The sequence below is a fragment of the Hyla sarda genome, chromosome 1 (assembly GCF_029499605.1).
Source record: "Hyla sarda isolate aHylSar1 chromosome 1, aHylSar1.hap1, whole genome shotgun sequence".
NCBI lineage: Eukaryota > Metazoa > Chordata > Amphibia > Anura > Hylidae > Hyla > Hyla sarda.
In genome coordinates this window covers 254,914,912-254,933,501 of record NC_079189.1, presented here as the reverse complement: position 1 = coordinate 254,933,501, position 18,590 = coordinate 254,914,912, and the positions used below count along the sequence as shown (strand labels likewise).

Here is an 18,590-nt window from a genome sequence, read left to right as displayed (position 1 = left end):
CCACTACTAAGCCGCGCATGACCGTTAGATTGTTAGGTCTCGGCATGTGTCATAGTTAACCCCACCTCCTAGTACACCTATAAGCACATCTGCGTGGTGCTTCACCTACACCCTTTACCCCAGATATCCTATTTCTCCCGCCCAATTCTCATTGCCCCGCGTATATAAGTCGGCGGCATCCCCTTACTGAGCAGCGTGATCAAGCAGTTGTTACCATGATACGGCCCGTCGCACTCAGTCAGTTACTAAGGAGCTGATGTCTGTCTTCCTCCCTTCCCTTCTGCACTAAATGTACTGTGTGATTCTTCAATAAAGATGGAATAACCTTTTGCAACTACTAAGTGGTGAGTGCAACATTTCAAAAATATTATTTGTGGTAGAAAATTAAAAAGAAAACCCCAATTTAGCAACTTTTGGGGTTTTCTTTTTTACACATTGCACTTAACAGTAAAACTGACAATCTTTATTTTGTGGGTCAATACGATTCACGCTGTTCACCGTACAGGATCATTAACTTTATATTTTAATAGTTCAGGCATTTCTGCATGCAGTGATGCCAAATAAATTTATTCATGTATTTTTTTTCATTTGTAAAATGGGAGGGGGGGTTACATTTTTTTTATTGGGGAGGGGCTCATTCACATTTTCAAGTCCTCACAGGGGACTATTTATAGCAATCTATTAATTGTCATTGCTGTTCATTGCTATGCATAGGTATAGCACTGATTAGATATATTGGCAATCTACTTCTATGGTCTACCAGAAGGCAGACCATAGAAGATTGCCGGAGTGGCCGTGATGCTGGAGAGTAGAGCTCCGGCAGCCATCTTGTCTCTCAAAGATCCCATTATGCTTCAGATGCTTTGATCAGTAATGCTCATGGCATATGAAGGGTTAATGGCAGGCATCAGCATGATCGGTCAATGAAGCAAGCGCAGCTCCTGCACTTGCTTCATAGTTGTAATAAGACTCAGGGTGTACATGTACGTCCTAGTGCGACAAGTTCCAGGCAGCCAGGGCATACAGGTACATCCTGTCTCTTCTAGGAATTTAGAAAAAGTTCTGTTTATTCTGCTATTATATACTACAATGTTTAAAAAAAAAATTTATAATAATTTAAAAGGGGTATTCCGGCCTTAGAGACATTTTATCCCGTATCCAAACTTCCGGTTTCCGAGCCTGGAGACGCAGCTCCGCACATAATGCGGGTGCTACAGAGAGATCGCGGGGGGGTCCCAGCGGCGGGCCCCCCATGATAAGACATCTTATCCCCTATCCTTTGGATAGGGGATAAAATGTCTAAAGCCGGAATACCCCTTTAAGTTTCCTCACAATATTTGAATCCTAAAACATATCATCCACACAAATGCTGTAGTATTACTACTTACATAAACCATAATTTATTTAAGTGGCACAGAATGACGAAGGTAGTTTTTGGCATTTAACATGTCTCTGATTGAGATGAGGTAAGGGTGAACGATGTTTATTAGCCATGCCAAGTGCTGAAGACTTGCTAAATATGGGAAATACGGCAGTAGATGCAGTCCACAAAGGTCTCATAATGCAGTCCACACTTTCCCAACTGAAAACGTCCTATGCTAGGCACACAATCAAGTCTTTTGTTACTACCCCTTTTGATATAAAATGTGATGCAGCAACAATCTTATATCATCTGAATAGGAGCAGCTTATGTGTAGAATATAATTTCAGGAATCTGTCCATCCTCAACTGAAGTCCCATTGTTATTACCAGCTGCATAACAAAACGTAAAGCATGTCTTTGCACCAGTAGTCGGAGATTCATGGATAACTTTGCGTAGTCCTTTTGTACCATAGTGCGAGTCTGGACCCTAAAATAAAAATTTTGAAAATTATTAATATAAATATTACTTTTTATTCTTACATTTTATTTTTTTATGTTTGTAAGGGAAAGGAAAAGACATTGGGAGGCGGCGTTTCACATGTTGGTCTTAAAAGAAAATTTTCTGCTCTATTTGTTGCTACGAGCTTTAAACTACATTAAATAGCTGTTAAAAGGGGTTGTCCAGTGGACACATTTTTATTTTAAACATACAGATGACCAGGCTGTCTCCTAATAAAACACTTAATTCTTTAGATGCTGCGGTCAGTGTGACCACAGCATCTAACAGGATGACAGAGGGAGAGGGCAACCTCTGTTTTCCATCGATACCCTATACCGATGTTGATGGAAGCCATAAAAATCAACACATGTAAGTATGTTCCAGCATAACTTCAAAAATGGTTGGAGATATTTCGATGAAACTTTGTACACATATAGTTAACTATCCACCACATTTGCAAGGGTAGAGATTGTTGCACATGCAAGTCTATCACCTGATTGCATTACTACCGAGCTGTGGAGATTGGTCGGATTTTTAAACATCCTGCCGACTGTCCGGCATAAAGGTGTAGAGAATAGTTAGTTAGTGTGGGGGACAAGGTTTGGAAGTACTAAAAACTGATCCTGTTATCCTCAGAGTGGTCCTGGAGTGTTCTGTTTCCTTCTTCCGAGACAAGCAGCTGGTTGCAGGACCTTCCCACTGAGTCATTGATTGGCTAAGCATAAAAGCCCTGCAACCAGAAGACATCAGATCACTAACAGGAGAGCAAGATCAGCTGAAGACCAACGGGGGGTCCTGGGCTAGGTAAGTATCATTTTTTTTTTATATGTTTACCTGTGGCCAAGCACCATAACACACACACACACAGGGTTGGGTGGAAGGTAGTGGACACCGAACACATTACACATATATGCACATTTAACTCACACATATATTTAAAAAAAAATAATGTTTTACTACTTTTTGTTAATCCCACCTCTGTAAAAAATAAAAAGTAATATAGTACTATTAAAAACAAAATTATCCTTAAAAAACAAGCACCTACACACAACTCTGCTAGTGAAGTTATGAAAAGAAAAAAACTAGAAAAAAAATCTAAAAGTTACGACTCTCAGAATATGGTGACGCATATGATTCTTCGACAAAATAGTTTTCATGCTGTAAATGTCAAACTATTAAAAAGTCAATAAATTATGCATCTCTGTAGTTGGGGCAACCTGCAGAATAAACAAGCTTTGTCAATATACGGACAACCTAAAAAAAAAAAAAAAAAGAAAAACTATGGCACAATAGATTTTATTATTCATTCTTTCTTTAAAAAAATTGGAATAAAAATAGATTTAAGATAGATTTAAGTGTCACGCGTACCCAGAATGGTACAATGAAGATGTTATAACATCCACAGAAGTTACCATTTGCGCACACTTGCTAGACTGTAATAAGCAACGTCCTTGATAGTCGGGCTCTACGGACCTCCACAGCAATATCTTCCAACACAGTTATCAAGGCATGTTAATCAGCAGACAGATAAAACAATATAGAACTTATAGAACTTCTGACACCAGTTACTCGGAAATAACTCCAATGTATTCTTATTTATTCTTCAGTATCACATTTCACGTTTAATGATGTAAGATATAGAGGATTCCATATAGCAAGATGGATAAAGCACATACCTCGGTCAGATGGAGAGAGAAACTGGTACAAACCTGCAGCGCTACGTTTCAGGCGCACGCCCCCTTAGTCATGCATACAGGATCGTGGCTCAGGTAAATTTAAATGGGTGAGCAGTGAAAGGAGACTCCTTCCACAGCTCACCCATTTAAACTCACCTGAGCCATTTTTAAATTCCATCTAATTTAATTTCTGTAAAAACATCAAGAGTTAATATGCTTCCTAAATGTCCTTTTAAATACTTTGAGGTGGGCAGCTTTTAAAATAGGGCAATTTATGGGGGTTTATAGCCAATTGGCTGTGATCATTTCCTGTACTTGGTAATGTCCCATGGTGAGCGCACGCAGGTGCACTAAATTACACACCACCCTAACGTGGTAATGGAGGTGAATGAATAACACTGATCATCCGGTAAGTGTATGATTCCCCTCCCCTTAATAATAATTGTATATAAGTTACAGATGAGCACCCTATCATGTAAACGTATCTGCAGAGCTATTTTATAATGTCTATTTTTATATTATATGTACTGATTGAGCACCAGTCACTTTATATGGATGGATTAACACATGAATGTCATTTTAATGACCAGGTGAGCTGGTTGAACGTTGCTTGCTGTTGACACTTTTTTGATGTAATAAAGAAATTTTTTTACTAATTCTGTGTGCTGCAGAGAGATCTATTAGCTGTATTGAAGTTGGAGCTCCTGCCAAAGCTCTAGAATCCGCTTTTGCACCATGCATTTTGAATACATGTGAATAGGTTGTGTTGCTTATCTACATTTTATATAGGAGCATCATAAACTAGTGACAGAGGACATTCTAGGGTTGTTTCTTGCATGCTATTTTGCATTCTGCATCTCTCATGCAGTTTTTTAAGCTATTTCTGGGAATGAAATAAAGTGAAATAAGGTCTATAAGAAATCCCATTTTTTAATCCACTCCAAGGATCAGCTTTAAAAAGTGCACCAAAATGGCATGTGTGAAACAATCCTAAATAGAACTATTACTTACATTGTTTCTAGCAGTCAATGTCCTTTCATTGTTTACATTGTTTTAAGCAGTCTAAGTCACTTTCTTCTACATAAGGAATCCAAGTAAATACAGTGGTCCCTCAACATACAATATTAATTGGTTCCAGGAGGACCATTGTATGTTGAAACCATTGTATGTTGAGAGCATAACTCTATGGAAAACTGGTAATTGGTTCTGGAACCGTTGTATGTTGAGATCATTCTTCTAAAATGGAGGTTACATCCTGTATTACACCCTGTGGTACCATCCCCTTTTGGCACAGAGAGAATATGATGCAATGCTTACGTAAAGTAGCTAACCAATTAGAATGCTTATACAATGTGCTCTGCTCTGCTGAAGGATATATCTTGTGTGTATGCTATACAATAAATCAGAGAACTGCTTTGACCCAATGAGTGTCAGCATGTTTTCTCCTAATTTGGAGCAGTACATAGAGCGGTCACTTGGAACACGTCCAAAACACATCTCTATGGAAAACTGGTAATTGGTTCCGGGACGACAATTGTATGTTGAGTGTATGGGAGTGTTTAACAAATCAGTGTGCCTCCAGCTGTTGCATAACTACAACTCCCAGCTTGCCTGTACAGCCATTGACTGTCTGAGCATGCTGGGAGTTGTAGTTTTGCAACTGCTGGAGGCACACTGGTTGGGAAACATTAATGTATTGTGTGTGTTGTAAATACCTGAAGGAATGACAGTGCTGTATCCTCAGCCTGCGCCTGCTTGCACCAGGCCCAAGGGGGTAGTTTAAACTGAAGCACATCCCCCAGATGACATCTATGATGTATGGATATGGCTGCCGTGCAGTACGTCCATAGGGCCGGCTTCACACATCCTGACGCCGGGCCTAAGGTTTCTGACGTCTTTACGCGACCGTAGTATCTTTACGCCATTTCTTGATGTCTAGAGGACTCTGGCAGGTGGGTATCATTGAGTCTCCGGCTCCTGCAGGGGCGACAGGGATACACGGAGCCAGAGCCAATCAGCGCCCACCAGTGGGAGCCAGAGACAGAGCGGCTTTAGTCTCTGCCTCCTGGTCCCGTCTCCCGCTCCTACACCCACCACCTAAAGTACTCCTTAATGCTGACTGACAGCACAGCCGTCCGGCCATGCTGCAGTCAGCCTGGACAGGCTGCTACGTCAGCCAGGAAGCCTCCCTGCTGTCTGCACTACCGAAGACAGCCGCAGAAGAGGCACAGTCAGGGGCCAGGGCGGAATGGCGGCCAAGAAGCCTCCTTTCATTTGGTACCGAGGCAGAACGGGGTACATTAAACGGCTATCTGGCGGCTGCTGAAGCTGTCAGCGCTGCCAGATAGCCGTTTTAACGATGGCCCCAACACACAGCAGCATTGTATGTTGATGCTGCCTTCAACATACGATGGGCTCTGAAAGGCTATCGTATGTTGAAACATTCGTATGTCGGGGCCATCGTATGTCAGGGGACCACTGTACAAAGTAAATTAAATCAGCACCATATATGTTCAATTCAGATAAATATTATTGGCATATGCATTTAATCCCTTGCCAGTGCCAGGCCTTAAAGGAGAAGTCCCATGCCAAAAAACATATACCCTATCAGTAGAAAGGGGAGTAAGCTTTATAATACGGGAGGAAGGGGGGGGATGTGGTCTGACAGCTGGGGGTCATGACACACTGCTCCTGGGGATAGCCAGGTCCCCATATAGGAGAATACAGGGAATCCCAGCGCTCGGAACTCTGCGATCTAAAACTTATCCCCCCCTGCAGACTTCTTTAACCTTCTAGGTCCTACCAAATCCAAAAGGAAAAGAACAAAATTCTGCAGCACTAGACAAGTATAGAATGCTAAAAAAAAGCTACAAAGAGCTTTACTGCTAACCAAAAAAAAAAGTATGGTTTCAGCAGTACCATGCCACCTTGATAAAGGCAGCAAGGTACTACCAAAACGTACTCTCTGTAGTGCTGTGGTAGCTTTTTTTTCTCTTTTAGCCTCAGCAAACCCACCCTACCCTCTGCCTCTGCCTCCGCCCCCCCCCCCCCCACCATTGACAATGACTTGTCTATACAAGACTACATGCACACTATTAGCAGGAGTACTGCAATATTCTAAATAAAAAATAATATTTGAAAACATAGGCTGCATAAAACCAAGTAATACATCATTGGAACAATGTAATGTCCATAAATATGCTGTCCTCAGAATAGGCAGAATAAACCTGGTGATTGATTCCCTTTAAAATGCATAAAATATAATATCCATCTAGACTATGCAAATGAAAAGCTACAGATATAACATTGCATGACATTTTAAAAACAAGAAACAGCAGAACATGACATTTGGTGTATGACATACCTTTAGCGTTGCACACGCAGTGTAGTTAACGTTGGGTAGAATTTCCACTGGTTCTTTAAACATTACCCTAAATGTGCTAGAAGAACCATCACAGCTGAATCCTGTGTCATTCTGTCCAAGCACTGTATTGCTATCTGTGTGAATAATCTTAAAGGAAAACAAGGAAAATTATTAACAATGGTAGATTTTTCAATCTTAATGTATTATGAAACAGGTATCATGCGCTACAGATATATGTAAAAGCAAAGAACCTCTATTAACACATTATTTAGTGCTAGGCTATCAGGATTTGATAGTTAACAAACAGCCACTTTATTTCGGCCACCTAACAACTTATGCATATGGCCCTAAATGAGATCCAACTTGCAGGATTCGGAATAAGGCCACACACATTACCTTTGATTTCACACAGTCAAATCCTTTCTTTAACCATGTCCCATGATAGCACTGCACAATACATTACGTAGATTTGCTGTGTGGATGAGAATTCAGCCATCACTTTATGTTTGCTTTAAAAGACAAGAATATTAGAAAAGTAGTGCTTAAGTCACCAAATAAACAGTTCTAAACTACTTCAGGCTATGTACCCTAGCTACTCCCAACACCCCTCTGGCCCTTAAACAAAAATTTCAGAGCTTTAAAAAGCTCTGTATCATACCTTTCGTCTTGCAAGGCCGGGAGGAGACCAAACTCACTGTATTAATTGTGGCAGGGAACAGAACAGAGCCACCTAGTAGCCTTTTTTTTTATATGACATTTTAAACATATTTCTGTTGATAATTTTAAAAGCAAGTGAAAGGGAAAGTTTCTGCTAATTACACAAGGAACACTGTAGTAAAAGTTGTATTTGGTGACAGGTACTCAGTAAAGGGGTTCTCCACCCCTAGACAACTTATCTCCTATCCAAAAGGGATAAAATGACTGACGTCACAAGCCTCCAGTGCCGCTAGTCATCTGGCACAGAGCAAAGTTCGCTTCATGCACCGGATGACTGGGGTGCTGCAGCAGAGACTGCAGGGGGTCCCAGCGGCGGGACCCCTGCGATCAGACATCTTAGGATGTCTGGGGTAGAGTGCCCCATTAAAATTAAAGACAGAAATTCCTGCCTCCTTCCCCTCTGCTCCGATATGCCCGCCCACTTCGCACTCACATGGGCGAAGGTGGTCCTATGAATATTAAGGAGATCGGAGCAGAAGGGAAGGAGGCAGGAATGCTGGGTATGCCGGCTCCTGTCTCCATTGTGCAAAGCAGGTTATTTACATATTTGCAATGGAGGCTAACACACTGTATATCCCTGTAATGGCAGCAATAATCCAGGTGAGTGATACGTTACTTTAATTTGATTGACCCACGGTACAACCCGGTGTATTGGGTTTAGTATGGGTGAACCAGCTGTCAGTGTCCCTTTATTGTTACTTTAGCCTTATTTGGGTGGTGTATGTCAGAAATCAATTATTCCCAGTATGGCATAGCATATTACACACAAGATACCACAGGGGTCAGTTTTCACCTATTCTCTTTTACCCTTTAACACTTATAGGACCCATGACGTACAAGTACGTCATGAGTGTGCTCCCGTTCTATAGCAACGTCCGGGACCCGTGGCTAATAGCGTGCGGCACATTGCGCTATTAACCCTTTAGACGTGGCGTTGAAAGTTGATCGCTGCGTCTAAAGTGAAACTAAAACATTGCCGGTTAGCTCCAGGAGCTGTTCGGGATCGCTGCGGCATCCAGAACAGCTTACAGGACAACTGGAGGGTCCCTACCTGCCTCATTGCTGTCCGATCGCCGAATGACTGCTCAGTGCCTGAGATCCAGGCATGAGCAGTCAAGCAGCAGACTCATCCATCAATGGTTTCCGATGAGAAACCACTGAACGATGTAAAAGATCAGTGTGTGCAGTGTTATAGCCCCCTATGGGAGCTATAACACTGCAAAAAAAAAAAAAAGAAAAGTTAAGATCATTTAACCCCTTCCCTAATAAAAACCTTCTCCCATTTAAGAAAAAAACACAGTATAAATAAAAATAAACATATGTGGTATCGCCGCATGTGGAAATGTCCGAATTCTAAAAAATATATTAATTAAACCGCACGGTCAATGGCGTATGCGCAAAAAAATTCCAAAGTCCAAAATAGTGTATTTTTGGGCACTTTTTATTTAATGAAAAAATGAATAAAAAGTGATCAAAAAGTCCAATCAATACAAAAATGTTACCGCGAAAAACTATAGATCACGGCGCAAAAAATGAGCCCTCATACAGCCCCATACGCGGAAAAATAAAAAAGTTATAGGGGTCAGAAGATGACAATTTTAAACGTATACATTTTCCTGCATGTAGTTATGATTTTTTCCAGAAGTACGACAAAATCAAACCTACATAAGTAGGGTATCATTTTAATTGTATGGACCTACAGAATAAATATCAGGTGTCATTTTTATGTACAGTGTAGAAACGGAATCCCCCGAAAGTTACAAAATGGCGTTTTTTTATTTTTTTTATTTTTTATTTTGTCTCACAATGATAATTTTTTTCCGTTTCGCCGTAGATTTTTGGGTAAAATGACTGATGTCATTACAAAGTAGAATTGGTGGCACAAAAAATAAGCCATCATAAGAATTTTTAGGTGCAAAATTGAAAGAGTTATGATTTTTTAAAGGTTAGGAGGAAAAAAGGAAAATGCAAAAACGGAAAAACCCCGGGTCCTTAAGGGGTTAAGGATGAAGCCCATTTTGACCTTAAGGATGATGCCAATTTTTTTTTTTTTTTTTTTTTTTTTATTCTGAATTTTTTTTATTTTGTAATAAACAAGAAAAAGTACAGCATTTGGCCAGATTGGGGCCTTACAAGAACATGTCAGATAAAGGCAATTCGTCTAACATAAACAAGTCATAAAACGGCCTGTTCACAAGCAAGTGCATATACAGATAACCGTCATGACATATTATCAAGCATGTAATAAGAGGAGATGGAAAACTGATATAGGGATGCCAGAGACATCAGTAGCCATGTAAGTGTTGGACCACCAATATGACTTGGTTATAAGTAATTTTGTAGACATGAGAATATGTGCGACGGGGGTCCTGATCCGTGGGGGGAACAAGTCCAAGTCAATGAGTAACAGTGTGGTCTCAGGTTGTAAGGGCGTCTGGGATCTTGTCAGTCGGTTTATAAGTTAACACCCGTCCAAAGTGTATGTAGGTGAGGGCAAGTCCATAGCAGATGTAGTAAAGTTCCCGTGGCTCCACAATCCCTCCAGCAGAGATTTGAGCATGAGGGGTCTATTAAGTGCAATCTAGATGGGGTATAGTACCATCTAAATGTGGTTTTTGCAATCGCTTCCTGGTGGTTTGTAGCTCGAAAACATGTACGTGTATACTTAAAAGCTTTCCTCCATTGGTCCAAGGAGAATTTCTTATGAAGGAAGGTCTGTCTTCCATTTTGTCATGTAATGCTGTTTAGTCATGTCCGATCGATTACTTAGTAGATTGTAAAAAAACGTGATACCACCCTTGCTAGTGGGCGCGCTGTCAAGAAAAGGTAGGTAATCTCTAGGGATGCTATGCTTTGTAAAAAAGGATGGAGTAAGCAAGCTACGGAGTTGGAGGCCTTTGTAAAACTCTACATGTGGGAGGCAGAATTTTTCTCGAAGAGATGGAAAATGCACATCACCCGCTGGACAGATCAGATCTTTTGCGGAGTTAATGCCCTTGGACTTCCAAGAATCGAGATCAATGTGGGGGATCTGGGATTGTATATAGTCTACTGATATGTTGGACACGAGGCTTGGAATTTTATGAAGATTTTGTTTCAACGCCATTGCCCAAGTTACATCAGTAGCCGTGATTACAGAGAGGTGGGAAGGAGGAGGAGAACCTCCTCTAAGAGTCAGTAACATTCGAGATTTAAGGGACATGGATGGAGCACATTGTGATTCTAGGGACACCCAAGGTTTGTCTTTATTGTTTATCCACCAATGCTTGGCTTGATCTAATAGGCAAGCAGCATGGTAGTCTTCTAAGTGAGCCAATTTTAGTTTTTTACACTTTCGTTTTTTCCTCCTCCCCTTCTAACAATCATAACGCTTTCAATTTTGCACTTACAGAGCCATATAAGGGCTTGTTTTTTGCGTCACCAATTGTACTTTCTAATTACATCACTTATTTTATAACAATCTGTGGCAAAACAAAAAAAAAATTACTCATTTGTGGGCTGAAATAAAAAAAATAAACGCCATTTTGTAAGTTTTGGGGGCTTCAGTTTCTACGCAGTGCACTTTTCAGAAAAAATGACACCTTATCTTTATTCTGTAGGTCCATGTGGTTACAATGATATCCAAGTTATGTAGGTTTTATTTTATTTTGCTACCTTAAAAAAAATTATAACTACATGCACCAAAATAATTATGTTTAAAATTGTCATCTTCTGACCCCTATAAAAAGGGGGGATTCAAACTTTTATTAGGCAGGGGTTGATTAATTTTTATAAACTTTTTTTTTAAACTAATTTTCTTTTATAACCTGCAATATTTGATTGCATATAGTGATCACTGCTATGCCATAGCATAGCATTGATTAGTGTTATTGGTGCTCTGCTGCTCCAGCCTGGGAGTAACAGATCACCAATCGAACAGCGAGGAGGCAGGTAAGAGTCCTCCCACCATCCTCTCAGCTGATCGGGACATCACGTTTTCACCGCGATGGTCCTGATCAGCTCCGTTGAGCTGCTGGGATACTTTAACTTTCGGTTTAGATGCCGCAATCAACTTTGATTGCAGCGTCTAAAGGGTTAATGCCTGATCGGTGATGCCCAGCATTAACCCTGGGTTCTGGCTGCTGATAGCAGTCAGGACCCACCGGGTTTAATGGGTGATCAGCACGTGAGCACGCTTCAAACCCCAGGAACGGGAAGAGGGCCAACAGGTTAAGGACCAGGTTAATTTTCGTTGTTATAACTCTTATTTTTTTCAAATATTTTTTTGCGGGACAAATTGTACTTTGTAATATTTTCCTTAATTTTTCCATAGCATATGCTCCAAAATGGGAAAAAAAATTATTTATGTGAGGTGAAATAAAAAGATAATAAAAAAAAAATAAAAAATTTAGCTAATTAGCAAAATATAGCCAATTTGGGGGATTTTCTTTTTTTTACACCATTCACTGTGCAGCCAAACATGTTATCTTAATACTTTAGGTTAGCATGATTAAAATACCAAATTTGGGTAGTTATCATCATGGTTTATTAATTTTAGGAAATTCTAAACTTTAGGGGGAAAAAAATTTAATTGTTATTTTGTGACAACAACTTTTTTATTTTTTGTTTACCGGGCTCTATGTGAGGGCTCATTTTCTGCACCATGATCTGTAGTTTTTATCGGTACCATTGTGATCTTTTTGATCGCTTATAACTTCATTTTTTCTGGGGTTTGATGTGATAAAAAAAAAAAAACGCAATTCTGTTTTTTTTTTTTTTTATGCGGTACACTGTACAAGTTAAATTTTAACTGTTCAGACAATTGCCCACGCGGTGATACCAAATATGTTTATTTTTATTATGTTTACATGGCATTTGGGCAAAGGGGGAGGGGGTGATTTAAACTTTTGATATGGAAGGGGTTAATATATGTGGGTTAAACTTTTATAAAAAAAAAAAAAAAAAGGTTTGTTGGTCCCCTTTAAAGGAGGAATCAGATTCCTCAATCAGATGAACACAGTTCCATAGAACTGCATTGATCGGTGTGCTCTGGGCTCAATTGATAGAGCCTGCTGAAGAGAGGCTCTATCAATCTCAAAGCCATGGACAGGCAGGCAGGAGAGATAAGCCCTCCGGCTACCTCTGCAGTGGATCGAGACGGGAGTTCGCACCATACATGCCCGCCCCCCCCCCCCCCGCCCGGCTTCTTACTTATGAAAGATGGCTGAGGCAGTGAAGCCGAGGGGAACGCCGCTTCCGGAGTACACAGTAAGCGATGCATGCGCCGTTCATTAACACGGGCGAAGGAGTAGGGAGGGGGGATATGAATATTGATGAGCTGGGCGGAGCGGACTCCCGGCGAAGATGACGTCAGCATGCCCCAGCTCGGATCTGAGCTCCGCCCATGCCCTAATGCCCTCATTAGCATAAATAGAAAGATGCGATTTACAGCGGAACTGCTAGGCGACTACCGGTACTGAGTACCGTTTTAATTAGCATCACCCGCACTACAAGCCTGTGTGACAGGTTTAGAGCGGGTGATATTACTGACAGATTTCCTTTAAGAGGTCAATATATTTATCAATAACCTTGTAGAGGGATTGTATAGTAAAGTTTCAAGCTTTGCGGATAATACTAAACTGTGTAAATCGGTTAACACGATAGAGGACTGTGCACTGTTACCAATGAATCTGTCTAGGTTGGAGGCTTGGGCTAAGAAGTGGCAGATGAGGTTATGCACATGGATGGAGAAATCCAGGCTGGGTATATGTGCTTAATGGAAAAACATACAAATCAGACAACACATGAAAATACTGTGTACAGTTTTGGGCATCCGAGGCATAGTGAAGCTGGAGAGGATTTAAAGACTACAGTAACCAAGGAGGTTAGTAAAATTAGGGTTACTTATAAATAGATCGGCGGGCAATACAGAAATCTCTCCCATGGTCCATTTATACCCAGGACTGTATCTAAACAAGGGGGCATTCCCTATGTCTAGAGGAAAGAAGGTTTCTACACCAGCACAGATGGGGGTTCTTTACTGGAAGTACAGTGAGACTATGGAACTGTTTGCTAGAGAAAGTGGTAAAGAGTTCAAAAGCAGCCTGGATGCATTTCTGGAGGATAATATTACAAAGTATAGACACTAAATTTATGTGGATAGAACGTTGATTGAGGAATTCATTCTGATTTCCATATTTAGAGTCGGAAAGGAATTTTCACCCCTGGTATGGGGCAGTTTTTTGTTTTTTTTTTGCCTTCATCCTGATCCAAACAGTAGACCTATAGATTGAACTTGATGGTCTTTTTTGAACCTTATGAACTATGTTGCATATATTTCTCACGATATATATGGATGTATGTAGAATTACCCAATTCCAGTTTATTTAGTTTTTGTTCTGCTTAAAGGAGATATCCAGTGCTGAAAAACTTATCACCTATCCTAAGGATAGCGGATAACTTTCAGATCGCGAGGGGGGGGGGCGACCGCTGGGGCTCCCTGCGATCTCCTGTACGGGGCCAAGGCAGTCCGCAGGAAGGCGGCGTGTTGACCACCGCAGGAAGAGGTGGCTGACATGCCCTCTCAATACAACTCTATGGCAGAGCCGGAGCACTGCCTTTGGCAATCTCCGGCTCTGCCATAGCGATGTATTGACGGGGCGTGTCGGACGCCGCTTCGTGCTGTGGTCGACACCTGCTATCTGGCCAGCGAGCCAGGGCCCCGTAATCTGAATCTTATCCCCTATCCTTAGGATAGGGGATAAGTTTTTCAGCCCTGGACTACCCCTTTAACTACTAAAAAATAAATGAATAAATAAATGTGTGTATATATCTACAGTGTACACATATACGTGTGTATCTATCCATATATTATATGTCTGTGTCTATACATACAGTAGTCCCTCAAGTTACAATATTAATTGGTTTGAGGGCAACGATTGTAAGTTGAAACCTGAACTCCAGGTTTCAACGATTGTATGTTGAAACCTGGTAACTGGTTCTGAAGCCCTAAAATGTCATCCAAAAAAAAAGGAAAAACTGGTGATTAAAAGAAAAATAAGTAGGTTCTTATAAATAAAAGTAAGAAACAGCTACTGGAAACTGTTAACCACTGGGGGGGGTGGGGGAATCACTTTTTATAGCATTTACATGGAAACCATAGAGGACTCCAAGCTGCATTGGTAACCGATCTGCAGCCTGCAACTGAACTGTCTGGGCGATTGATCAAAACACTGAGTGTGTGGGCAATTTCAGGCAACCATAGAATTTAAAGGGTTAAGTGACTGGCATCAGAGATCACCAAATACTTATGGTAAATGTCCTCTTCTGATGGCAGCTGGCACCTGCATTGTATAAACTGAGCTCAAAAGAGCGTGCATCTGATTGTGCCATGACAATCCTTCAGCAACCACCAATCAAGTTGTGGGGTGGTGGTTTAAAAAAAAAAAAGCCCCCTCCCTAAGTCTAAGTCCCCAGATGCTGCAGTTCCTGCAGTATGCAACATCTGTGAGGTTAAATGTCCAGTATGACGGTTACCTCCATGTGCAGCTCCTATAGGCAGGTGGGGTTTTAGGGTTACCCTTTTTCAAGGTTTACCTTACAAGAAATAATACGCCATATAAATAGAAAACCAAGTTAACTAAACACACACCCTTCTCTCTGACCCATGAACATCCTCACGTTAACCCTATCAAAACCAAACAAGCAAATCTGCCTAATAGTCCAAAGCTGAAAATACTGATATAAAAAAACTAATTAAGGGAAGAAAAACCTCATATTAATATCAAGAATCTGTACATTAAATGACAAATAAAAAAGCATGATATTGGTTCTATAATTCATCAAAAGACAGATCTTGCACTAGTAATAAGGCAAGAAAGGGGAGAAACTAAAACTTAGCTTTTACTGATTATAGATAAAAAATCAAATAACAAAACCAAGTGTAACCAAGTGTGTAGACCAAAGTCTAAAAATGGCCGAATATATTCAAAAGAAGGCTATAACAGTCCTTCCATGGATATAATTAGTGAACAATGGTTATCCGGGAGCTAAAAATCCAGCCTCACCATGGATAACTCTAAAGAATAGTATCAAGAATTATACACCTCAACATAAGGATGCCCAACGCGTTTCTGTCACAATATAGTGACGTCATCAGGGGTAAAGCTTATGTAGTGGCCGAACTAGTGTGGTGCTATAATGCAAAAAAAGCCACACACTTATGTTCAGTCCAAGAACTTAGTGTTACATGTGAAAATTACTACTCAATCATAGTATATCCAGGGGGGATGGCAGCCCATGATATCAGGCATGCCTTTTTAAATCTTAATGAAAAAACCCAGCCAGATGGATATATGATTCAGCCGCGAGACCACAGGAACCTATAGAGGAGAAGAAGAAAGATACACATATTGTATATACACTTCATAGTACTCGTTCCTGCAAAAGAAAATCCTCCCCATATTTTATGCATTTACTCACAGCCTTCCATGGGCATGTCAGATTACCTAAAAGGAAAAAATGCAAAAAAGATCCCATTCAGCAAATTGATCCTACTATAGGGGAGGCAAGGCTAGGGATAGGGGTGAAAACCGCTCAGCGGGGTACTCACGGTCTCTATTTTTTCGGCACATATGCGGTGCAGCGCGTACCTGCATTAGCAGGGAGCCGGACTGTTCGGCTTCAGAGCGCTGTCAACTCGTGTCAGCGGCGTCTGACGTAATATCCACTTCCATTGCTGTGCCGCGTCAGAGCGGTCACACCCCCGTCTGACGTCAGTAGGGAGGGGCGTGGCCCTGTGCTCCGAGCCGCACTCGGTCCAGCAAAAGAAGATACAAAGTAAAACAGTGATTTCTGGCACTCAGTACATAGAGTCCCGTCACTCGAAAACACCCATAGCATATCTAATTGTATCAAAACACCGAACCCACAGTCACAACCATAGTGGTAAGTGGATAGGGTGTTAGATAAATTGTATAGATGATGATTTATACAAGTTGGAAAAAATATTAATAATAGTAATTAGGTAGCAAAAAGGAAAAAGTTATTCAGTGGGCCCAATGGAAGTATTAATATAAGGATACAAAGAGGTGGTTAGAATCGCAACGTATCCCTACACTAAATGGGACACTTAGCCACTGATTATCGTGGCAAATAATAACCCAAAGATGTTGTCCTGGTTGTATCCTTAAAATATCTCCATCAGTGATAGTCTTTTGCCCAAGGGAGATATTCTATTAATCAGTAAATGAGGAATATGATAGTTCTCAATAGGGCACACTCAGAAGAGAGGGGACAAAAAATTAAATCTGGAGGAGACACTGATAAAGGGCTATAGGGATGACTCCCTATATGTATTGAGGTGAGGGGTGGTGAAGAGGGAGTCCCTAAGGGGAAGATGAGTGTGGAGATAGCGGGGCCTAGGGACCTATACGACCCTATTCTAGCTCTTAGCCCTACTCCTAGGCGGAATGGTCAGATACAATTTATCTAACACCCTATCCACTTACCACTATGGTTGTGACTGTGGGTTCGGTGTTTTGATACAATTAGATATGCTATGGGTGTTTTCGAGTGACGGGACTCTATGTACTGAGTGCCAGAAATCACTGTTTTACTTTGTATCTTCTTTTGCTGGACCGAGTGCGGCTCGGAGCACAGGGCCACGCCCCTCCCTACTGACGTCAGACGAGGGTGTGACCGCTCTGACGCGGCACAGCAATGGAAGTGGATATTACGTCAGACGCCGCTGACACGAGTTGACAGCGCTCTGAAGCCGAACAGTCCGGCTCCCTGCTAATGCAGGTACGCGCTGCACCGCATATGTGCCGAAAAAATAGAGACCGTGAGTACCCCGCTGAGCGGTTTTCACCCCTATCCCTAGCCTTGCCTCCCCTATAGTAGGATCAATTGGCTGAATGGGATCTTTTTTGCATTTTTTCCTTTTAGGTAATCTGACATGCCCATGGAAGGCTGTGAGTAAATGCATAAAATATGGGGAGGATTTTCTTTTGCAGGAACGAGTACTATGAAGTGTATATACAATATGTGTATCTTTCTTCTTCTCCTCTATAGGTTCCTGTGGTCTCGCGGCTGAATCATATATCCATCTGGCTGAGTTTTTTCATTAAGATTTAAAAAGGCATGCCTGATATCATGGGCTGCCATCCCCCCTGGATATACTATGATTGAGTAGTAATTTTCACATGTAACACTAAGTTCTTGGACTGAACATAAGTGTGTGGCTTTTTTTGCATTATAGCACCACACTAGTTCGGCCACTACATAAGCTTTACCCCTGATGACGTCACTATATTGTGACAGAAACGCATTGGGCATCCTTATGTTGAGGTGTATAATTCTTGATACTATTCTTTAGAGTTATCCATGGTGAGGCTGGATTTTTAGCTCCCGGATAACCATTGTTCACTAATTATATCCATGGAAGGACTGTTATAGCCTTCTTTTGAATATATTCGGCCATTTTTAGACTTTGGTCTACACACTTGGTTACACTTGGTTTTGTTATTTGATTTTTTATCTATAATCAGTAAAAGCTAAGTTTTAGTTTCTCCCCTTTCTTGCCTTATTACTAGTGCAAGATCTGTCTTTTCACTAATTTCTTTGGGAGTTTTGTTCACATTATTATTTTGGTCCTTACTGCTGGACCCATTATTGTAAAAGCAGCCATTAATATTTCTATAATTCATCCCCATGGTCAATGAGAACCACATTTTAATAATCCAAAAAGCCTTTCATGTAAGGAGTTAGTTTTTTTTTCTATCCCCACCACTTGGAAGAGATGATACCATTGTGTTGATCCTGAAAGTGTTTTGAAGCGCTCGAGAGCGCATGTCTGAACATGTTCCATTATTTTAGCCCCTGCAATGTGTTCTGATATGCGCAATTTCAATTTTCTTGTTCTAGAGCCAACATATGGCAGCTTGAAACTTGTGCATGTAATACAATAAACTAACAAAGTCTGATTTGCATG

The 18,590-nt window shown here is 41.0% G+C and overlaps 1 protein-coding gene across 3 annotated transcripts in view; it reads right to left on the bottom strand.

Annotated features, from left to right (window-relative positions):
* Nucleotides 1–1,375: 1,375 nt before the first annotated feature.
* The window catches only part of LOC130367941 (BTB/POZ domain-containing protein 2), a 120,081-nt gene continuing 102,866 nt past the window's right edge, over nucleotides 1,376–18,590 (bottom strand). For all 3 annotated transcript variants that reach the window (XM_056570986.1, XM_056570996.1, XM_056571001.1), the window contains exons 8-9: nucleotides 6,902–7,048; nucleotides 1,376–1,849 (exon numbers count right to left, since the gene is read on the bottom strand). In XM_056570986.1, coding sequence (XP_056426961.1) covers nucleotides 1,688–1,849; nucleotides 6,902–7,048 — 309 coding nt within the window. In that variant the 3' untranslated portion in view covers nucleotides 1,376–1,687. The remainder of the gene's footprint in view (nucleotides 1,850–6,901; nucleotides 7,049–18,590) is intronic.